This window comes from Lynx rufus, unplaced genomic scaffold (genome assembly GCF_022079265.1).
Source record: "Lynx rufus isolate CCGP_SWC_20201006 ecotype Redwood Valley unplaced genomic scaffold, mLynRuf1.p SCAF_1, whole genome shotgun sequence".
Taxonomy (NCBI): domain Eukaryota; kingdom Metazoa; phylum Chordata; class Mammalia; order Carnivora; family Felidae; genus Lynx; species Lynx rufus.
The window spans coordinates 156,803,150-156,827,964 of NW_025814823.1; the positions used below are offsets into that span (position 1 = coordinate 156,803,150).

Sequence of the window (24,815 nt, forward strand, 5' to 3'; positions counted from 1 at the left end):
AGATTCTTAATGGCCGAAAAAAAAAAAATCTATGTAATCTGATGAAGACAAAGAGCTACCAAATAGATTCCCACATTTGAAAAACCTTTAAAGTCTTCTCAGTAACTATCTATAAAGTTATCAGATCGCAAATGTCCTATTTGGAGAAGACACCTCCCTCCATTCATTTACATATAGGAAAGCTTTTTGAAGTTGTATGTTCGCTAAGGGTATAGTGACTGAGATAATCTAAGGGGAATGAAAGTTGGCAGAACAACAGATATGATAATAATGTGGGGCTAGCTTTTGCTTCTCAGTCTAGAACTCTTTTTGAAAGAGAAGGCTGTCTCACAGACTCTAAAAACTTTCGAAAATGCCAGAGAGGGCAGGTGGGTTCAGTATAATTTTTCCTAGGTTAAAAGAAAGCTCTTTATCCTCCAGCTGGTAATTCTAATACAACCCTGACACAAAGAAAGATATTTGCTGTTGTTCAGTGAATGTTCATTGAATTAAGGTACTTTATGCACTTTTCCAGGCCAACAACCATCAATCATTCCTTCCTTCCAATGACAGACTACAGAGAAATGTCTTAAATAAAATACATTCGTTCGGTCTGATCATAAATAATTTCATGATATTATGTCTAAATTCGAGATTAAGACATAAAAACAAATAAGGAGAGCAAAAGAAATACTCGTTTGAAATAATCCATTTATAATTAAAAATCATAGCTCATTCTTTGGTGGGCTCTTGATTTTAGTTCCTACCAAGACAAGTCATGTTAGAAATAGGTGATACTTTTTATTCTGTTAGGACCAAAGAATTGTTAGTTTTAAACTGATTAAAACTCTCATCCAAACGTGAGTATTTATAAACAGAATTTCTAGTTTGTAAAAATGAATCGATGTTGACCTTGTCAGAGCGACTCGGAATAAGAACAAAAACACATACGAATAAGAAAGTAGAAACTTACTGTATCACGTTGCCTGTTATCTTTCCCTGATATTATCAAGAAGTAGTTCCATGTCAATAGTAACAACAAAACCAGTGGTATCATGTAGAGCTCAAAGTTCCAGACAACAAAGAGGAAGAGCTGGAGGAGAAGGAGAGAAAAAAAGATGAGTCAACTCAGACTTTCATTAAATGGACTCTCTTATCCATACTCCACTCAAAACCATAAAACTAAATGCTTCAGAATGGAAAGATGTATCCTGAAAACAAAGACTTGAGAACTTGTTAGGCATTTTTCTAAAAGCACAAATGACCCCTGGAAACTTACTGTTAAGATTTTTACTTTAATTTCTATGAAGGAAAACTGTTATCATTACACTGTCAATGAGGCGATTTTAATTTTTCTCCCCTAGTGAAATTATTGTTAGGTTGCCAAAATACAGTTAAAAAAAAAGGCTGCCCAATGAGCTTCACTACATTGTCAGATACAGCCTCTATCTGCCTTGATGATAAATAATGAATCACTATTTAATATCATGGACTTTTAAAAAAAGTCTCACAATGCAACATGCTTCATAGGCAGATGAAAATACCAAGTCCGCACCCGAGAGCAAAGATCTCACATTATGAATAAAAGCACTGCTACCAAGAAGTGTAAAATAACCAGCACTGTGTACCAAGTGTGACTTGCCCTACCCACCCCGCCACTCCCCACCCCCCAAGTCTTGTAATCCTGAAGAGATCATCTGAATTCTCTGGGTCTGTGGCTCTGGCTACCAAATAAGGCAACATTAAGTCAGATGATTTAGTGAAGGGAGTGAAGGGCTGGATTCTATTCCTAATGCTGACTAGTCCCATAACTTTTGGCACCACATGCATCCTCCTTTCAGGGTTTGCCCCGGTAAAATGGAGGTGGTAAGAGTATTCACCCGAGAGGCTGTGACAATTACACAGTTGAGACGTGGTAAGAAGTTAACACACTGCTTGGTACCCAATAAGCTCTCAAACCCATTTGTATTATTGTGTAAATGTTTAGCAATACCTTCTGAAACTCAGAAAGTCAACTATGGTCGACTAAAGTCCTCAGGTAGTACTTATTCTGTTACTGAGAAGTGGAAAGTCATCCTCCTGCTAAGGTTTAGTGGAACCATGGTATAAGTGGAGATTTGAGCCAGCTGGTTGGGGTAATACAGACATCTTGCATTCGACAGGCCAGAAGGGTTAGGAGCAATGCCCTAAGAACATTCCTGCCAGGCATGGCAGCATGGACCATTTGCAGCCTTCTCAATAAACCTCAGCCAAGCATACAGCTTATTAAGATGGCAGAGAAAATGAACTTGTGTGGAGTGGTAGAGAACACCCTGTTTTTAATGTTTATTTATTTATTTTGAGAAAGAGAGAGAGAACGAGTGGGGGAAGGGTAGAGAGAGAGGGAAGGAGAATCTCAAGTAGTCTCTGCACTGTCAGCAAAGACTCATGGGGCTGAATCCCACAAACCTTGCGATCATGATCTTAGCAGAAATCAAGAGTTGGATGCTTAATAGACTGAGCCACCCAGGTGCCCCAAAGTGTTTTCATTTCTAAACACAGGACTATAGACCTTATAACCTTTAACATCCCTTTCCTAATATTTAAAATGACTTCATGACATTGTGCCATCTATTTTTTATGTGACATTAAATCCTGAAAATTATATATTTTACTAAATAATTGGATATTTATAACCCACACCAATAAATAATGATTTAGTAACCCAAGAAATGAATTTTAGACAGAATTACATGGTAACTATAGATTCAAGTTCATGAATAAGAAAAATCTCAAATATATCAATGCATGAGACATAAGCCTTATCTTTTCTTTCATGAGAGAAGTAGAAGGATCTCCAGAAAAAGCAAATATTTCTATTTAAGTTTTGAAACTTATGCAATATATGTAAAGATGATACAAATTATAATTTATGGTTTGATTATTCTATTAAAATATGTTTTTAAAAGATAATTCTTTATTCAGGAAATGAATTAAGGCAAATTTGATAGACATGAACACATGTAAAAGGGAAATAATTTTTGGCTGGGATCCATATTAATTATTTACACATTTATTAGTAAAATTTAGGCTGTTACCAGAAAATATGCTCTTTAAGGATAAAGACTTTTTCTTTTTATTCACTGTTCTATCCCCAGAGCATAGAACAGTGCTTGGGCACAGTAGGTGTTCAATAAATATATATTTGCTGAATATATGAATAAATGGGCATTAGGTTCCCAAGTCTTTTAACAGAAGTCTACCTAATTATTGTTTAGTAAAAGTAGTATACAGCCACTATATAGCATCAAGTAACTTCATGAAAATGTATTCAGAATTACAACCTGGGGGGCACCTGGGTGGGTCAGTCCGTTACGCATCCGACTTTGGCTCAGGATATGATCTCACAGTTGGTGGGTTTGAGCTCCACGTGGGGCTCTGTGCTGACAGCTCAGAGCCTGGAGCCTGCTTCAGATTCTGTGTCTCTCTCTCTCTGTCTCTGCCCCTCCCCCACTTGTACTCTGTCTCTTTCAAAAATAAACGTTACAAATAATTAAAAGAAAAAAGAATTATAACCTAGGATGCCACTAACTAGTTTCTCTCTGAGGCACATAAAGATTCTCTATCCATTCTGGCTATGCAGTCATAAACTTGACTTGGTGTGTTTTGGCCTCAGGGATGGGACTCAGATGATTCCACAGTTAACAGCACCAACTCTAATTATTTTAAATCTATTAAACTCATATATTCCATCTTGTAATGTCCACTCACTGGTGTTAGAGTTCTGATAGGTCACCCAGAATAATGTTACTTGGGACGCCTATGTCTCAGTGTTAGCTGGAGGACAGGTATTGCATAGAATAAGCTTTCTAGATGATAACTAAGTAATCAAGACACGTATCATACCTTTTTCTTCTCTAGATTCAACGTTACTAGTTACTTAAAGCACCAGTCACAAGGTATGGTTCACTGGGCACATCTCCATTGTGGGCATAGTCCTCTCACCACATCCAAATCCATACAGCAAAAGCTTTCTTAAAATACAGCACTCAGGGGGTGCCTGGGTGGCTCAGTGGGTTAAATGTCTGACTTTGGTCCAGGTCATGATCTCACAATTTGCGAATTCAAGGCCCGCATCAGGCTCTCTGCTGACAGCATGGAGCCAGCTTCAGATCCTCTGTCTCCCTCTCTCTCTGCCCCTCCCCTGCTTGTGCTCTCTCTCCCTCAAAATTAAATAAACATTTAAAAAAATACAGTACTCAGAACTGTACATGCCTAATTAATACTTATGGTATTTACATGCCCTACCAACATGGGCACCAGAACATAGGATGGGGAAGATATAGAAGAGAAAAAAAATAAAGTAGAATTTCATTAGTTTTATGGATCTTGGCAGTAGAAAAATAATCTTCTCTATTTTGCATTAAGAATCTAATAGTTGGATGATTAGGTAAATCATCTGCTGTTGACAGTATCTTTTTGTTAAAAAATAACAAGGGAGCTCTGAATAAACTCTACATACAAAAGCATTCTTTTTTTCTTTCTCAGTATCTAACTGGAGATTCCAAAAGGTCAAAGACAAAAAGAACATAAATACAGATTAACAATAAAAGGTACTTATTGAATATTTCCTATGTGCTATGTAATAGTGCTCAAAATTAGGATACGACATGGTTTCTGGATTCAGATTGCTAGGAATCACTAAGAAAAAAAAAGCAACCAGTCACTATAATATTAGTGATCATTATAATACTTGTTAGCTGGAGAGCATCCTCTAATTAAGAGAGGCCTCAAGGGAGGAAAAGTGCCTTTTAGCTTCTTGTTTCCACACTCAAGCTTCGTCTCCCTGGGGCCTATCTGCACCGAGATTGATCCTCTCTTCTTTTCCTACAGAAAGCCAAGGTAACACTCAAGACCAGGTCCTCAGTGTCCTACTAGGGCAGTACAAGAAAAATGGCTGGGAAACCTCAGGAAAGCCAAGACCATACAGGATCTATCCTTGGTCCTGACTCCACTTATTCCTAAATTGGAGAGAAAAAAGTCAGATATCATAACAGGCCAAAATGGGATGGAAAAAGAAATCAAGGAATGATTAAAAAAAAAATCTCTGACACATTCACAGAATATAAATATAAACCATAAAAGTCCTAGCATCTATCCTGACCCATACTTCCAAAACCCAAACTGAACCTGGTCCAAATTGCTCACTCATAAATCATCACTAAATAAATGGTAGTTGTTTTAAGCTACTAATTATGAAGTGGTTTGTTATATAGCAAAAGCTAACTGATACACATCCTTTTTTCCAAGGAGACAATGGTGTATAATAAATATGGTATGGACTAGAAGACTGAAGAAGTGGTTTTAGTTCCATTTCTGCTATTTGACCACAGGACCTTGAGCAAATCAGTTTTTCGCTTCTATTTTATTCCATTATTTATAAAATGGAGATGGTAACACCTGCCTATTTCACAGGTTGGCTGTGGGGAACAACTCATGTAAAGTATGAGAAAACACTTTATCACAAAGTACTCAGTAAGTACAAGTGTTATCAACTCAATGCTTTTCCTATTTAAATTGTTTCTGCAAAATTCAAAGACTTTATAGACTAATCCTCCAAGAATGGCCAAAATAATAATTCCTCTTTGAGAAGTTATAGCAGATGGGGAGTGTTTCTTAGAGGCATTTGTGTTTGAAAGGCATTTGCTGGAAGGAAATCTTAAGTGTTAAACAGAGGACTTGCAGTTAAAATTTTTGCTAATAGTTGAAACAAGAAAAATCCAAGTCTTTACATAAATTCATTATTTCTAGTAAATGACACTAGCATACATTGCAGATTGTGTGAAATCTAAACTCAAAACAATCAGGCTTTTAAATGTTAACCATTTTTAACAATCTCATGCCCCTTGATATAAAAGAATCTTGTTCTCAACTAGCAGTTTTGTGAATGTTAATTCCTGTCCCTATTTTTTTCACTTTTAAATCCATATACCTTTCATCTAAATCAATGTTGTCTTGCCTATGATATTAGCATCAACATTACAGAATGCAATTACTTGGTGTCTATTTGGGCTAGGCTTTCTTTTTGTTTGTTTATTTTTAATTTGGGCCAGACTTTAAAAGTAACCTAAATTTTAATCATAAATATTCAGAATGTTTTTTTTAAATCCATAACTTATGGAAAGGTAAATAATATAATTTATTATTATTCGTGTCTTGTATCACATTACAAAAAAGAACTTTAGGGAAAAAGTCCTGAAAGGTAGGCAGAGAAGGCAGAAGATACTGTGTTATTTTGCAAATAGGTAAACTGAGGCTCAAATTTGAGAATTGTCTAGGGACACCTGCTACTGAGAGGCAGAGCCAGGTCTTCTGACTCTCAATCCAGTGTGCTGCTTTTCCATCAATGCTCCATTGCCTCTAAGGTAAAGAATTTTATTGAATATTGATGGGCTACAGTTATCAATTATTTATTGACTGATCATTTAATTTGCAGACTTCCTGTATGTTTATTTCTTTCCTTACTCTTACTCTGGGATACCTACTTTTGTATTAGTGCAAAGAAATGGAACACCACTTCTTAGGTGTTCTGGTTAAAGGTTTCACACAGCAGAGAGGTCAAAAACTAATGGTCAAATGAGGTTTGGGGAGCCAATTTCATTCTTCCCCTTTCTCACTATCTTGCATGGTTCTGAATAATCAAGAGTTGGCTATTCACAAGCTTTTTATTAAATGGGGTCTTCTTCTATCCAAAATGTTTAGAAGAGGTTAGCAAGGTGGCCATAAAGCCAGAGATTAGAAAGATGAATGAGCCAATTACATTTTTTCAGATTAAAAAAAGCCTTCCTTTTTCACATGAAGATTAAACAAACAAACAAAAACCCTTTTTACTAAGAAGCGAAGTGAAGGTGGGCTAAGGCTTTTTGCTCATATTTAAACAAGGCAAATTATATAAAGTAGAGGGAATGATTCAAAATACTAAGATTTTAGAGCAACACCATTTCTTAGGAGATGTAAGACATGCAGGATTTTTCTTTCTTTGAGCCTGGGGTCTTGAGAGTCCCAGGCAGGACAGGGCCATTCACATCATCCTATCAATTGATGCTCTCATTGAAGTGCACTGGAAGATGCCTGCATTCAATGATCATTCAGCGCAACACATGACAGTTCCCCTGGGGGAGCACACTTCAAAAAAATCATTTAAGTTGGAATATTGAATATCCTATTCTTTTGCAAACTACAGTATATTTTAAAAAGAAATCTCATCCAAAATGATTAACACTTCCTACTGTTCAGGAAAAAAGCCTGCCCTTTCAGACTAACAGCTGTGGATCATTAGCTCTCCAGTGATGAGATGTGTTTGATGAGTATTTTTCTTTCTAATTAAGAGATGAGATTCTCTATTTGACTGTCTCTTCAGAAAGAAGTGAAGAAAAAATTCTCTGCCTACATGGAAAGGCCCTCTCCTACAAAACAATTAATTATTTCATGGCCCTTTTAGAAAATCCTTTTCCTCCCTAATTTCAATTCATTTTTTTTTCTTAAACTTAACACATTTACACCCAGGCCCTCACAGTATTAACCCATTTTTTACCCAGCGTTCCCTCTCTGATGTTTTCCTGTTTGTTTTATCCTTCAATAATAACTATTTTAGGAAAAAAACAGGATGAGGAAATGTATCAAAAGTACATATATGCTTACCCTAACAGAGAGCATCTGGTATGGTAATAATCTGTGATATGAGAGAGGCCTCAAATTAGAAGAGTAATAAATACCTACCATTTGCCTGTTGAGGAATTGGGTAGTGCAGTGCTTTACAACAAACCAAAACAACAACAGGAACAACTCTAAGGTGCTTAGCATTATATAAAAAACTGCTTCCAGTAATTAATCCTTAAAAAGAAACTATTTCACCTCTACCAATAAGACAAGCCTTAAAGAAGAAAGCTAGGGAATGTAGAGCGACACCTAAAAATAACAGCTTTTCTTTTTGAAAAAGCCATCAACAAGGTTATAAAATTCTTGAATTAAAAAAACATGATTCAAGAGTAGAGTAAGAAGCAAATGAAAGAACTCTTGGCAAATTAGTCTCATCAGATGCTTCTTTAAATCCTTTTAGGCTCAGGGAGAGAAAGGAAGGAAGGAAGGAAGGGGAAAGCTTCAGCTTTCAAAAATTTGGGTACTGTGCTGCCACATCCCTCCCCCACGGTGCACTTGAAAATATGCGAGGATATTTTTCATTGCAACCGTGGGGTGGGAGCAGGGAAACACTGGCATTTCCTGGGTAAGGCTAGGGGCGCGAAACACCCTGAACTATGTGCAAGAGTCCTGCCCAGTGAAAAATTTTCCTGTCCCAAATGCTCCCAGCACGCCTCTCAGAAACATCGCCAGTTCTTTCACATAGACAACAGACCATCCCCAACTTAGCAAAGAAGAAATGGTAGGCGTACAAACAAATGTATACAGAAGAAGGGCAGATATATTTCCTAGACGATGGCAAGAATTCTGACTGAAGGACTTAGGGTGAGGCAGTAGTATAGAAAAAAATGCACTCAGTCATTAGCGTTTGCTCTAGTTTCTTTCTTGCCATCTATTAACATTCAGCATTTCTGAAAAATATGGCTAAAGAACTGGAGGTTAACCCATTCTGCCTATTTACCCTCCCTTGGATTAAGTCAGACTCTGCACATCATCAGTCTTCAGAACTTCATCTTCTGGGAAGGGGGTGGTTTTGCCTTGATTTAAATAGCCAGATGGCATCACCACCTGCTCTAAGGTCTTTATTTCTGGTTGGTTCCACTAAAGCCTTTTGTTCCACCTCCAATGAAAAGAGGAGAGAAGATAGGCAAAATGAATTCGATTGATTCCCAGCATAGTGATACTTTTCCAAGGTGATTTTAAAGTATGAGATGCTGCTCTTTTGAAGAGAGGTTTTGTTTTGTTTGGAATGTTTTCTAAAATAAACAGCAGGGAAAAGGTGACAACCTTAGACCCGATGGATTGCTCCAACTTGTGCCGTTTCCTGGGGTCATGCCACAATGGTACAAGGAGCATTATCATGTTCAAATGAGCCTCATACAGATGCTCATATACAATGATTTCTCTTCCCTTCTCTCAGCTAGAATGAGAACTGAGATGGCTCCCTCTACTGCTTTCTTTGTGAGTAGTTTCAACCAGATACCAAACTGCCAAGACTGTTGGTTTGTTGTGTTTTGTTGTGCCTATGTGTGTGTGTGTGTGTGTGTGTGTGTGCGCGCGCATGTGTGTGTATTTTGTGGGTTTAGAGCAAAAACTCAAGCACTCTACTAAATGATCCCTTATAGTGACTTGGAAAAATATGTCAAGAGAACCAACTATCCCTTTTCGGGTGACAGGAGGAATATATGGTTAGGGGTAGGAAAAAAAGAGAGAGAAATTGGTTAATGTGTTGGTAAAGCTTTGAATTGAATGCATATTATATACTATAACTTAGGTCATTATTTGCTGATAGGCTGAAAAGTCTTTGTTTATTCAGATTTACTTAGACAACTTATAAATACAGATCAGTAACTTCTAATTCTTTACTTCGTGAAATTGTGCACTGGGTTTTTGAAGTTGCTTCTTGAAACTTAAAGTCCACAATCTTAGTACACCCAAGCCTTTTTGAAAAGCATAGCTTGACTCCATCTAGTAAAGAAGCACATGTGACAACTAGATAGAACTCATTTGAAGATGTCTTACATACGACTCACGGAAACAGCTACAGAAGAATCTCCACAACAAAATGGACCAAAAACAACCTCAAAGATGGTGCTATCAACTAATCACAGCATAATGCACACTAGTTTCCTTGATGGAGATATTATATCAATATAACCTGCCAGCCAGGAGGCTTGGAAAGTTATTTATTTAGATTTTTTTTTTCTGTTTCAGCTTACAACTTGTACTGATATTTCATGTCATTTTTATCAAAGTCAGAGATGAAAGGCTCTGGCTTTGCTTTGAGAACACTGACAACTCCAAAATGTAAAGCCCAGAGTATGTCCAACTTGAGCATCACATCAACCACACATGAATAACTGATAAGAAATCCCTGCAATGTTGTGCGTCTAATGTTAGTAAAAGTTGGGATGTAGAATGAAAGTGACAAATGCTTATAGATGCCTGGAGAATGTTGATTCTCTGAGGTCCCTTTCATTAGAAATTAGTACATTACCCAGTAGTTTTTAATGCCTACCACAGTACCAAATACAGTTAAGTTTTTCATTTTTTTTAATGTTTTCTTTTTATTTTTGACAGAGAAAGAGACAGAGCATGAGCGAGGGAGGGGCAGAGAGAGAGGGAGACAGAGAATCCGAAGCAGGCTCCAGGCTCCGAGCTGTCAGCACAGAGCCCGACGCGGGGCTCGAACTCACAGACTGCAAGATCATGACCTGAGCCGAAGTCGGACGCTCAACCGACTGAGCCACCCAGGCGCCCCAAGTTTTTCATTTCAATAGCTTTATTATTCATAGAAGTTCTGCTCATTCGAAACCAGGCTGCATGCAAAGTCATTCTGGCAGATTACACAGATCAATACATATCAAGGAACAACTGCTTTAAAAAATATCTAAAGACTATATAAAGAAACATGTAAGAATGTGTTAAGGCTGTTAAGTTCATTGAAATTTGTCTTTCTCTAGTGTCTCTTTTCTCAAGGCTTCAACTGGTTCTGGAAGGACCCATGACTATCTGACTAGTATAGGTAAAGAATATTCCATACTTTCATTTAAAAAAAGAAAGTACTTTAATGTTGATTCTCAATTTGTTTTTGTTTTTTATTTATGCCTCCAGGGCTAATGAAAAAAGCATATTTTTTTTCGTGATATTCAAGTCATTGTATAGCATTCTGATATCCTTTCCTTTTAATTCCTAAACTATTACTAACAAAATTATTGGATTAAATGTTTAAATAATATTATTTGGGGATATTGTCATAAAAATACGCCATTATTAAAATATACTTCCATATATCTTCTGAACAATATTACCTGGGAGTATTGTCATACACATGTGCCATTTCTGTGTATTTTTCTAGGCTTTAGAAGTGCTGTAAAGGTTTGTTAAGGCTTATTGAAGATAGTCATCTTTTACATTTTTAAAGAAATGAATCTGTTACCATTACTATTTTTGAAGTAAGTTCTTGATCAACTCCCTTCTTTGTGTGTGTAAATGCTGTGAGTAGACTTACAAATCTGATACCAATGTTTGCTGTTGTACAGAATGTAAAATTTTCCCTAAGCTTGAAATCTGGCTTTAAAGCTATCTCCATCATGAACAGGTACAATATTTAGGGCAACAGCTGGCACTTCAGTTGCTCATGGGGGGAAACTCCCTCTGTTCTATATACTGTGCCAGAAAATAGGATACTCAGCCAAACACATGTTAGTAAAGTCTGTGATACAAGTTACTTTAAAAATTAGTACTGTAGTCTTTATACTCGCCATTCTATGTCACTGAATAGGAATGCCTTTAAAAAAGTGGATGATCAATTACGGTGACTGCTTTTTGATGCAGCAGCTGATATGCAGAGAGCTGTACCCTGCCAAATTTTGGGATGTTGGGTACCATTCTGATTCATTTCCACTCAAATTATCTCACTCAGACTTATTCAACTTACCATGAATATCTTGCCTAGGCTATTGATTTCTGATTTTTCTTTTTAATCCTTCATGATACAACATAGTGGTTACTGTTGGTTATTCTTTGTCTAGATTTAATACCTTCATTTCAATCTTAAAATTGCAGAGCCAAAGTCAGAAAGCGTGTTTTAAAATTTTCACCTTTATAAATATATTTAAGACCTAATAATATCATATATTTCAGCTATCTTGCCAGCTTCTGAAACTTCATCTCCTATTCTGTCTTATAATTTTCTAATTTTCTCCTTCACTGGTCTCATTCCCCCCAATCCCTCTGTTCTGGAAAAACTTCAAGAGTTATGTTTAGCAGCTCTAGCTATGTCTGAACATTTCTCTTTGCAATTCAAATAATCATCTTGGGCTGATTTTAACAGCCTTCTTTACTCCATTCCATCTTTTAGCCTTGCTGTGTAATGTTTACTGATGAATGTCTTTCTCCCGTTTCTTAACAGATCTAAGTGGTGTAGTTACTGCACGGGAAGCCTAGAGGTTTGAACACTAAGTAGACATTTCTCTTGGCTATTTTCCACACCTCCAAACATTCTCTTAAATGCAACAGGGCTTGTGTTTCAATGGTAACAGAAGTTATCAGAGAACACTAGTTTAGACAGCAAGCAAGCTGAACTCCAACTGTTCCAACAGCCTGACTTTTACAGTAAAAGGAAAGGCCCTGGGCCAAGACCACTGAGATGAGCAGGTATTTTTAGTTCACTTGTAGGCCAGCTCTAATGTAATTCTGAAATGTTTTCTTCAAACCAAACCCAACTTTTTCAGGGCTGTCCAAATCTGTTTTCTTTTATAGCAAGTACAAATTCTTGGAGCAAGGGAAGCATGCGTATCATTTGCAATGCTGCTGCATGTCTATGGTGTTGATGCCCGATGGCTCAAATTAGTCCGCCAAGCAGATGAGCGCATTGTAATTAGCTCTTGTCAAACTGTTAGAAATACAAAAACCATTTCCACTGTAATAAAAATTATGAAAAAGAAAAATCTCTCATATCATTTTCAGCCAAAATAGTTCCTGAAATGTCTGGTAGTTTAGGATTCCAGAGTTCTAAAAGAAGGCCATTTCATTTTCAGAAAAGCTTTCACTTCATTGACATGGATATGCTGACATGTATTATCTTTCAGGCGTTTTTGTTGTTGTATTTGATTGTCTGTAAAACCTCGTTTCTAAAAATAATCTGTTGGGAGTGGACACATTTTGTTGAGCCACATGGTACTGATGTATGATTCTCAACAAACATTTAAACTTCTTCAAGTATTTTTTTAATCAAGGTTTTCTGACTTCTATCAGCGTGTTATTATTTTCAATTTTCCTGATTAAGTATTACATTCTTTTTCAACAAAAGAGGACATTAAGGAGGCATGATCACAGCTTCAGGCGGGATAATTCTGATGTTAAACTCCCATGTGATGATCATCAGTTTCTTGGGGAAAATTTACTTGGATATTCACTGTTGGGACAGTGACTCAAAGACTACCTTGCTCAATATTTAAATTATTCACAAGCTTCAGGAGGGTTCTTGAACTCTCTGGAATTTAATGTCCTCTCAAAAATATGAGCTATTAATAGGTGGTTATTTTCCAAAAGTAAATTTATTTATTTAAAACAATTTCAATGTTTATTTATTTTTGAAAGAGAGAGAAAGAGAGTGAGCGAGTGCGAGTGAGTGAACAGGAGTGGGGGGAGGCCAGAGAGAGAGGCAGACACAGAATCTGAAGCAGGCTCCACTCTCTGAGCTGTCAGCACAGAGCCCTAAGTGGGGCTTGAAACCACAAACCGTGAGATCAGGACCTGAGTCAAAGTCAGATGCTTAACTGATTGAGCCACCCAGGTGGCTTTTAAACAAAAGATAAGTTTGGAATTAGGTCATATATACCCAAAAAAATTATGCACTTCTACTTGCCTTCAGAACCTTCCTAAAGGTATCTTTAAGTATCTTTGTGGAAATTAGCAGGATGCTATAAATGAATCTATCTTTGAAAATAATAAAATTACCATATACAAAACTTAATACAAAATGATCATAGAGCTGAAACTATAAGACTTCTAGAAGAAAGCATAGAAGAAAATAGTTGTGGCCTTAGGCTAGGCAAAGAATTAAAAAATGTATTTTGTTTATATATTTTTGAGAAGAGAGAGAGAGAGGGAAACAGAGCATGAGTGGGGGAGGGACAGAGAGGTTAGGGAGACAAAGAATCTGAAGCAGGCTCCAGACTCTGAGCTGTCAACATAGAGCCGGACCCAGGGCTCAAACTCAGGACTGTGAGATCATGACCTGAGCTGAAGTCAGATGCTCAACCGACTGAGCCACCCAGGCATCCCAGGCTAGGCAAAGAACTTGCAAATATCAAAAGCATGATCCAGATATGTATTTAAAAATTAGACCTCATTCAAGTTAAAAACTTTTATGCTTCAAAAGACACTATTAAGAAAATGAAAAGACAAGCCACATACTGGGAAAAAATAATTGCAAATCACGTATCTGATAAAGGACTTGTATCCAGTGTATATAAAGAACACTTAAAAATAATACAAAGGCAAAAACCCAATTAAAAAATGAGCAAAAGATTTGAACAGCCATTTTACCAAAGAAAACACATGAATGGCTAATAAGCATATGAAAAGATGCTCCACATCATTAGTCACTAGGGAAATGTAAATTAAACTGCAAGGCAATACTGCTTCATACATACTAGAATGGTTATAATCAAGGCCATGAGTACTGAATGGTCAAGATACAGAGAAACTGGAACTCTCCTACAATGCTGATGAGGATGTAAGATGGTGTCATCACTTTGGAAAACAGTCTGGTAGTTTCTAAATAAGGTAAACAAACTTTAACTTAACATATGAATCAACACTTCCACTTCTAGTTATCACCTAAAGGAAATGAAAACATATGCCCACATAAAGCCTTGTACATGAATGCTTATTTATAGCAGCGTTATTCACAATACACCTCCCAAATGGAAACAACCCAATTGTTTATCACCTGGTGAGTGGAAAGTGAAATGTGCTATATCCACACATTGGAATACTACAACAATAAAAAGACACTACTGACACATCCTGTGTCATGGACTCAGAATCATGCTAAATGAAACAAGTCAGACGTACAAGACTACTTTTGCACCATTCCATTTATGTGAAATGTCCAGAAAAAGCAAATCACTAGAGATAGAAAACAGACTGGAGGCTGCTACAGGCTGGAAGTGGGAACAGGGAGTGATTATAACTGGCATGAGGGATCTTTTTGGGATGATGGCTGTACAACTCTGTAAATGTACTAAAAATCAGTGAATTGCATATTTAAGTTGGTGAGTTTTATGGTATATAAATTACATTTTAGTACAGTTGGGTAAAATTAAAAATTATAACTTCTGCAGGGTAAATTCTGAAACAAAGAACTGAGAAAACCTAGGCCAAGGCAATGAATGATCATAGATCTCAGATGTATCTTTACTCCCAAAATATTTAAAATGCTACTTGGTGACACTACCTTCATTATGATTCTTTGGACAGCTCTTGCTCCTTTGAGTTCAGAGAAGTTTTGCCAAGACTATTAAAATAGTTAAATCAAACACCAACATCAATCACTGTTAATTGGCAATGAAATGTCCCAGAGGCAGGCAATGAAAATGATAATAAAATACTACCACCCTAAGGTGAGACTATTATGTTGATTGTTCTAAATTCCCATGAGAGGGGCGCCTGGGTGGCTCAGTCGGTTAAGCGGCCGACTTTGGCTCAGGTCACCATCTCACGGTCCGTGAGTTCCAGCCCCACGTCGGGCTCTGTGCTGACAGCTCAGAGCCTGGAGCCTGTTTCAGATTCTGTGTCTCCCTCTCTCTCTGACCCTCCCCCGTTCATGCTGTCTCTCCCTGTCTCAAAAATAAATAAACGTTAAAAAATTAAAAAAAATAAATAAATTCCCATGAGAAATATGATCAATTTGGGGAAAGAAAATGTTGAATTCCTTACCCTGTGAACAAGAGCTAGCTGACCAAATGAAAAAGGGATTCTAAGGAAAACTTAGGATGTGAAAAAAAAACAGAAAAGGGGGGAAGGATAGTGAAGAGCAACAGGCTGAAAAAAATAAGTTGGATAAAGCAAAACAGAAGCAAATCTTAGTACAGGAGAATGAGGACAGAGTAGGCACTGGCAGCTTTCCTGCCCAGAACAAAGGACTGCTGCATAAATATGACAGTGTTTTCTATTTTGTAATTGTGCTGGGAAGCTCTTTCAATGTGGGCCTAGAGTCTTAGGTTTTCGTGTGGATTCCTCATTGATCTCTACTGCCAAGTTACCTACAGTACCACCTATTAGGAAATAAAACTTCTCACCACCTCCCTCTCCCCCTGCCCATCCATCCACCAAAATGGCAGGAAAATGTTAAGAGGCATTTGTTTTATCTTTCTGGTCAGCAATAGTCAGCAGCTCCCTTTGGTTGGTTGGGTTTGTTTTTCTCAGTATATTACATCAAGAAAATAGAAATGAAAACTGCTGAACACAGCAGGAAAAGTGAAATAAATCTGAAAACTGCTTCCAACTGTTTTTATTTGAGCACTTCTAAAACTCTAGGAAAATCCTCTATCTTCCTAAACCGCTGCATACTTTTCTTAATTTTTTTTTCCACAGGGAAGCTTAATACATGTGTTTGTAAGTTAACTAAATTATATCAAGCATGGAAAAGCAGGTGAGCCCTGGCAGATTTCCCATTGTTTTTACATCCATTTTCTCCATCTATCAATTGCTGCAATCTAAACTGGCTCCCTGTTCTGCTGTCAGTGCCACTGAGCGATTCTATCTCCCAAGGCGACAGGTGTGGCTTTGTCCTCTAAGTGAACGACCCTGGGCAGAATCCAGCTCACCTTTCAGAGATTCACTGTTGTGGCAACATTGCCTTTCCTTCACTTATGTAGTTGCCTTTCAGACATGTTTGACCACACTTCTGTCTAGAAGTGTTCATCACGTTTCCTGCTCTAATAAAGACATCGACTCAGAGGCAACTCTGGATTCAGCGTTTACTAGTGTAATAAAGACAGTGAGACATGTTTCTCTTTCCTAGCCATGGCTTGATCTTGAGGAGGCAGGGAGAGAGAGGTGTATGGCTTCTAAATAGCAACTAGAAAAGAGTACCTCATTGCAAATTAGAGCAAGAGGATTGGGTTGGTGTCAAAGAGAGGGCAATATACTCACTAAAAAAAAAAAAAATACCTATCTCATCAAATATCGTGGAATCCTCTGGATTGTTTATAGCTGTGTTTCTCTCTTCTTTATGTCTAGTCTATGCAAAATAAAGGGTTACTGGCCTACAGATAGGCAGAACCTAGAAAGGAACACAGTGAAATGATTAAATTGGGCTAAAAATGTGTTCTAAGATTTCTCCTTTATAACAATTTAGGCTTTTTTTTTCTATTGAAAAACTTTATGGATAATGAGAGCCCCAAAGCAGCTGCAACAGTTTAGTATTCAGAGTAAAGTAGTTTATGTATAAATAAATTTTCCAAGTGTATGTCTGGATATAACATAAGATGTGTGTATATAAATTTATATTGTATCTATATCCATACTTTTATTTATTCATCCCATGGGAAGTGTGTATCCATAATTATTAAGTGATTATTTATGCACCCTTCCCCCTCAACTGTAGAATGGAAATACCCGTTATAACGTGAAAGTTCATTAAATGCTGTTAATGATATAGTTTATCTCACTTCTTGGGAAATAATTTTACATGGGATTAATATTACACTATTAATACATTTAAGAAATTTTATTATTTTGAAACCTCAATAGGAACTGAAAATGAAGTCATCTTTAAATAATTTTAATTAAGTAAAATTATTACCATGAAGGAGTAATTATATATAAGCAGTTCTATGCCCGAAGAGACCAATTAACTTTTTTTCACCTTGATAATTAATTATTTTTATTCCCATACTGCAGATAGGAAAATTGAGTTGAGGGTGAAGCAAGCATTTTCTTACATGTACAATAGACACAATTTTTAAACTCTACTTCACAATCTTATTTCCAGAAACAAGATGGTAAAGTTTGACAGGATTTTAAGACAATTTTTGTAGCCTCTTTTCCAGATCATATGAAAAGATATATTTTTAAAGCTTGTGAAATGTAAAAGAATATTTCTATATTATGTGACTTAACTGCATCATTTTATTAATCTGCCCTACGAAGTTCTCCCTCCCCATTTTAAGATCCATTTTAAAGACCATGTTAAAGATAACAGGTGTCAAAGGTAAGAAATGTACTTGATAACCAGTACTGAAGACCTGTAACAGAGAAGTCTCATACCTTGCTGAAAACCTCTTATCTTCTCTCACCTTCAAGACTCACCCAATGCCTTGGCACAGCTAAAATATGTCTGGCCCACCATACAGAAGTGGTTGAAATTTGTTACATCACAACCTTTCAATTCCACCATCTTTTTTGACAATTACAAGGGTGTTAGTGCCTGATGAACTGGTTACCTAAAAAAGGACAGTGACAGTCCCTTTTCTGGGGAGATTTTGCTTTCATTGTTGATTCTTTTGTCATACCTCCATTCCAATCTTAGGCAAGGTCTAAGTGGGAGGAGTCCGACTTGATCTGCAACACAAGACGGTGAATAGAGGGAGGCAGGGCGAGAGGGTGCCATGCCCCACCAAAAATCAGCTAATTATTTATGTATGGGGGCTCCTCTTCTCATAAGTGATTCAACTCTATGATGATTAATGCCTTTATTAATAACTATTGGCCCATTCACCATCAATGTACAATTGACATCCCTTGTCTTTTTACTCAGCACTCTGAACTTCCTTGTGGAAATCCTCCACCACCACCAATTCACAGTTTCTGGTGGATCAGAACCTGTCTCTGGCTGCAGATGTACAGACACTTGAGCTAGACCCAGTCAATGACAGCAGTACCAGCTCCTGGTCATAGTAGTGGGAACAACGGTGGGCCAATCAGAACAAGTGAGACTCAACTGAGTCTTTGGACCTACTGAAAAAGAGAATCTCTTCTTTCCTGACCAAAAGCTACAAGACTGTAAACCTGGGGGTGTTGATGGACACTTCAGGGACATCTTGCTTGGGATCAATGTTTGCACAAATGAAAACCAGGCCAAGAAATGGCAAGAAACTGAGTTCTGATTCAGTCACATGCATCCCCAGATCCAGACATGTCTGAAAGCATAATTTGACTTTCCACACATACACATATAAAAGAAGGTAAAGAGGACAGTTCAAATACTTCAATGTAATTCTGAGACCTGGAGGAGAAAAGAGGTGCTGTGGGCCACAGTTATTCTCATAGCTATAATGCCACCACCCCTCTTCTCCTCCAGTCAAGAAAGAGAAGGGATTGCAATTATGTGGGTGACACTTTAATGAAAAGAGGTCTCTGTTCTCCCCTCCCAATAGCCTCCTGGTTAATTAAAAACAGTTTCTAATCCCTCTGTGTTCTGGAAAATGTGGGGCTTACTTTCCTGGCAATTGTTTGATTAGGAAAGTAGGATGAGCAGACAAAATGTAATTTGAAATTGAACACCCAAATTCAATTTTTCTCATTGTCTTAGTAAATTCAGGTAACCCACATTGAAGGAACTAAGTCTGTCTGTTAGACCTTACAATTCAGGGTAAGGAATCATTTTGGGGACATATTTCTTGAGGTGTAAATGGAGTGGGATCTCAACCCCAGTTGATAAAGCAAGATAAATTATTCCAAGTTTATTTTCTTGTGTTTCCGATTGGCTTCCAGCAACATTCTTGGCACACAGTGCTATTGTTCACAGAAGCTGAGGTAAATAAAATCTTCAGAGAAGATTCCCTGCCTTCACATCTGTTCAACAGTGATTTCTAGCCCTGCACATTTGTTTACCTATGTCAACTCTAAGGGTAGGGTACAGGTCTAATGTGGCCAACCCACTAAATAGTAGTGATTGTTTATTTTTTAGAGTTAACAACCTTTTTATATTATTAGATATTATGAGCTAGATTTCCCCTTAATAGTTTGCAGTTCAACTTTCTTAGGCCAAAATTTTATCTAAGGAGCAGGAGGGTTCCTGGCACAGCATTGTACCACTGACCACTGTACCTTTTAGGGAACTGGCCTCAAACACTATGCTTTCAAATAGTTCATTCTGAGACCTCTCAAAGTGGATGAGAATTCACGATGAACAAACTTGCATGAGGTTCTCTAGGTCTCCAGGCATTAATGATCCTACAGAACCTTTCCCATGTGTTATCTTGTGGGCAAGCTGTCTTGAAGGATAGGAATTCCACTGAGATGATATGGGATGTGTTCTTCCCACGTTTGCAACAGCCCGCATCTCCTTTAAAAAATATACTTTATTGACCTGTTATCACTTTGGACTGAGCTGTACACAGAGCAAGAATAGAAGAGAGAAAAAAAGAGAGAAAAAGAGTACATTCCTAGTGTACTGATGGCATAGCTTTATTGTCACAAAAGAGGTGAGAGCTTAAGAAACAATCTAGTATTTAATTAGTATTAAAAAATAGTGTTAAGATTAAACATCTTAAAGCCCAGATAATTATTTTTGGCAGATGCCCTGTTACACTATATTTGCTTACAAAGCTAACCACTCTGAACAGGATTTTGTCACCTAGGGTGGCAGGTTTTGTTGGAGGACTCACAGGAAGTTATAAGGTTAGCGATGCTATAAGTTTTCTAATGGGACCTTGCTTATGCCTAAGGCGGTGGGTGTTTCACAGCACTCTCTAACATTTTTCCAGGCTAAAATAATCAGTCATGCTCTTTGGCATCAGATTTTGAGGTTTGTGAGAAAAATCTTGTCCCGTTCTCAGTCCATGTCCATGTGGAGGCGAGGTGGCATTTTACAGACGTATGTTTTGGTTAGGCTTCTCAACTTTTAAAAGAGTTGTCAACTATATTCCCATCTCAGCCGAGGCTTAAAGCATGGTCTGTCCCTAATTGGCAACAGAATATTTGCACTCCAAGTACTTGTCAAAAGAGGATAACGCTGAATGCTTGCTGCCCAGTGCCTATCAAAAATCAGTCATGAGAAATTGTATTTATGGAAGGTTGCCTGAAGGACATGCATTCCCGTTTAGATGTTCTAAATTTTATTTTTGGGTTTAGCCAAACCATTTGCGAGTAACATACATAAACGCCATGGCTATGCTGCATCAAAATAATAGTTATCATGTGTGGTCACGTGCCTAGCACAGAGACGCTTTTCATACACTGGCAATAATCTTCAAAATAATTGTGCAAAGTCAGGGTCAAGAGCTGTTTTCCAGGGGAAGAAACAACCTCAGCACCATCAAATCACTTGCTCAAGACCACCCAGGAGGAAATGGCAGAGTCACAATTCAAACCAAAGTCTGCCTGGCTCTGAATTTCATGCCCCGTGAAGCTAGATCTGCTTTTACTGAATTGCATTCTGGTGTTACAGCAGCCTCTACTGAGAGAAATTAGAAGAGAATTCTATGAAGCACAGAATTGTATTGAACTCTGGAGATTTGGTTCAACTTTATGGAGGCTCTTGAGTAAGCATTTCTGAGATCTTAATACTGGATATAATTGGGCTTTCACTGAGCAACTAATAGGCTTAATATAAAAATATTAAGAAGATTATGAATCATGATAGTGTTTCCCTTCATCTACTTTCTGGGAAGCCCAGATCCCAAGTTTTGATCTTCCTTTGTCTGTACTTGAGCTCTTCATGTGCCATCTTTACCCCTAGTATCTTATTTACCCTCCCAGTCGCTGGCCATCAGTGTGATTCCTTTACTTACACATTCACTTGTCCTACTGCATGTATTCTTGTCATCTACTTCCATTATTTTTCTGGAAGGAGATAGGATATATTAAAACTGAAACAAAAAGTCTGCACTTACTAGGCATTGACTAAATGCTTAATAGTTAGAATGCGAAATTTAGTTAAAATGCTAAATGGCATTTTATGTATAGTAAGACCTTGGATTGTGAGTAACTTCTGTGAGTTTTCCTCAAGACAGGCAAATATTTCTAATAAATTTTGACTTGATAAGCAAGCAATGTTTTGCAATATGAGTAGTATGTGAGGCTGAATGTCACATGACCACAACTGAGCCAGTGGTTCTTCCCTCCCCCCCCCCCCCCCCCCTCACTGCAGGATTATAGATGATCACCTCCCATCCTTGGATGCTGAGTCTCAGGCTGCAGTGTTTGGCAGAAATCAGTGATTTTTTAGAACGTTGGAGGGTGCCTGCACCGGGCATTAGTATATTTTTTGTCACTTCGAAGCACCTATGGACAATCCTTTGCTTCTCCATACAAGAGTTAGCTTAGGAATGCTTTACTTCATTCTAGGTCATTCGTTAGGTTCCTTGTTGAAGTTACACGAAAAGAAGATTCCATTGAACCAATAGATAGCAGTTATTCCATTAATGATAGTGAAATTCGTCCTACACAATAACCCTCTTTCTGGTCTCCCTCACACAAGCTATGAAGGTTTTCAAAGGTAAGTGCAAGTTAATTTGTTTATTTTTCTTTATATTTTGTATGTTATTATTTTGTATTCTATTATAGTATTGTAATCATTTTTATATGAATATTTTTGGATTGTGGAACGAGTCAGCTGCGTTTCCATGATTTCTTATGGGGCAATTTTCTTTGATGTACAAGGACTTTGGATGACAAACATGTTTCCATAATGAATTATGCTCACAAACCAATGTTTTACTGTATTTTCTTTTTAGTCCTATAGCAACTGTGAACTAGTTTATATTACTAGCCCCATTTACAGGGGAGAAAAGTGAGGCTCAGAGAGGCTGAATAAAATGCCCAAGGTCACACAGTAGAGACAGATTTCTGGCTGACTTCACAATCTGAACACATAACCACTATGCACGTGTCTTTTCAGCTTCACATTTTAGTGAGTTAAGGGGAAGAGATGGACACAATATGATGAGACTAAAAGGAGACATGGGGGAAAGGAAATAGGAAAGGTGGGGAAAAGATTCCCTAAAGGGAAGAAAAAGGAATAAGGAAAAATAGAGGAGAGAAAAGTAGGGTAGAGAAGAGAAAGAGCACAGGACAGGGATGGAGTATGTTCACAATTCTGCCTCCAAAGTATGTAATTATACGAACTCTCAGAAGGACGTTTTCGTTAAGTGCCAGCCCGGAGTATTACCAACACACAAACACCAAGTCTGCATTATAAGTTTCTGTACCTCTTCCTCTTTGAACCGCTCCTTCATGCAAAGGGTCTGCTCTTCCTTATTGCTATTGATCCTGTGTTCTGTTTCTGTACTCAACCCAAGTAGATTCTACCACTGGATGGAAAATGGGGCCACTCTCTTTAGAGCACATGATATAGCAGAGGCAGCATTCAAGAGAGATTTCATGGTGTTCATTTACAGAAAAAAAAAGGGCTGTTTTTTTCCCACTCCAAATAAATTCCTCTCTATTATTATCCATGGAAGTAAACAAAAAGAAGACTTAAGCACACAAATGAACAAAACCAAAACCAAACTCCTATATTTTTCTGACCCTAGGCAAAGAAATCGTCCTCTTTTGGTTTCTTTCCACAGCCAGGGACAGGAAAGGTGACTGGATGGGGGGTGGGGTGGGGCGGTGGGGGAAAACACTCCTGAGAAGCACAGCTGTTTACATGGACTTCTATACATCACAGTAAGTTTGAATTTGAATTTATAATTAACTCTCCAAAACACTTTAAAAGTAGCCCTTGATGTATTAGAAAATAGCTTCTCTGCTTTTACTTTCAAATTTAAGATTTATTTTTAAAACGAAGGGTTTTTCCCCCCAGGAAATTTTAAAGGAACTGCTATAGATTAAGAAATGATAGGAGTTTTACAAGTTTCTATTGGCTAGATGTCTGTGATTTTACCAGGTGGAAATATCTTTTAAATTTATTATCTGTCATAGTGATCATCTTTGAGAAACTGTATGAGGCTATGTAATTGTTGATTTCTGTACATCCAGTTTGGACTCAACATTCCAAATAGGAGAATTTGAGTTTATTTTCCAGATCAAATTCTGTGTTTGATTAGGGTCATTCCCAAAGGAGGAAGTATACGTTTGGAGGATGAAGATTCTTTATGTTTCTACCTGGAAGCACTATTTCAGGGTCACACTCTAGGCATCTTTCCTCCTTTCGTGGCAGAGATTTACAAACACAGATAAAAATTGGGTCATTTTTATTTTTTTAAATTTTTTTTTTCAACATTTATTTATTTTTGGGACAGAGAGAGACAGAGTATGAACAGGGGAGGGGCAGAGAGAGGGAGACACAGAATCGGAAACAGGCTCCAGGCTCTGAGCCATCAGCCCAGAGCCCGACGCGGGGCTCGAACTCACGGACCGCAAGATCGTGACCTGGCTGAAGTCGGACGCTTAACCGACTGCGCCACCCAGGCGCCCCTGGGTCATTTTTAAAGGTGCCTTGATTCTTCTTCAACTGGGACGAGCTATAAAATGGTGAAGTAAGCACTAGGTTTGCTCCCAGGTGTAGCCCCAAATCCACCACCCATGAAGGGGGTTGTGAGGTACAGTATGGCACAACGATCAGCCAAGATTGTTTTGAAGATAATGCATGTGAATGGGCTTTGTAAATGGTAAAACATGAACAAATTAAAGATAATTAGATCCAGATCCAGGTTCATATCTAGCTATAAATAAAGCAAAGACTCTGGATTTTCATTCTGCTACTGTCAATTAGCTAACATTTATCAAGAGCTGTTAGATTATGCCAGAACACACTGTGCTGTAAACTTTTTTTTAAAATTCTTTTAATGTTTATTTATTGTGAGAGGCAGAGAGGGAGAGAGAGGGAGACAGAGGGAGACAGAATCCTAAGCAGGCTCTGCTCTGTCAGTGCAGACCCCTACATGGGGCTCAATCTCAGCAACTGTGGTGAGATCGTGACCCTAGCCAAAATCAAGAGAAGGGTGCTTAACCCACCGAGCCACCCAGGCGGCCCTGGAGACTTCTTTAAAAAGGAGGCGACTGAAGTGCAGGATCACATTAAGAGCTCAACACCAGTATTAGTAACACAGCATTGCCACCAGACTGCAGACAGAGAATTAAGTTGATAAATGGGAAGGCCAAGAAAAATTCTACACTACTATATGATTATAGGATAACGTAGTTCAGAGTTGATGACATTAAACTAAGGATATTCCTGAACAGGACAAAATGGG

At 37.8% G+C, this 24,815-nt stretch overlaps 1 protein-coding gene across 25 annotated transcripts in view; it reads right to left on the reverse strand.

Annotated features, from left to right (window-relative positions):
• The window catches only part of MCTP1 (multiple C2 and transmembrane domain containing 1), a 525,474-nt gene that overhangs the window by 95,476 nt on the left and 405,183 nt on the right, over window positions 1-24,815 (reverse strand). For 19 of the 25 annotated variants that reach the window (XM_047089153.1, XM_047089119.1, XM_047089071.1 and 16 more), the window contains one exon: window positions 953-1,072. The exons of the other annotated variants lie outside the window; for them this stretch is intronic. In XM_047089153.1, the coding sequence (XP_046945109.1) occupies window positions 953-1,072 (120 nt within the window). The remainder of the gene's footprint in view (window positions 1-952; window positions 1,073-24,815) is intronic. 25 annotated transcript variants of the gene reach the window in all.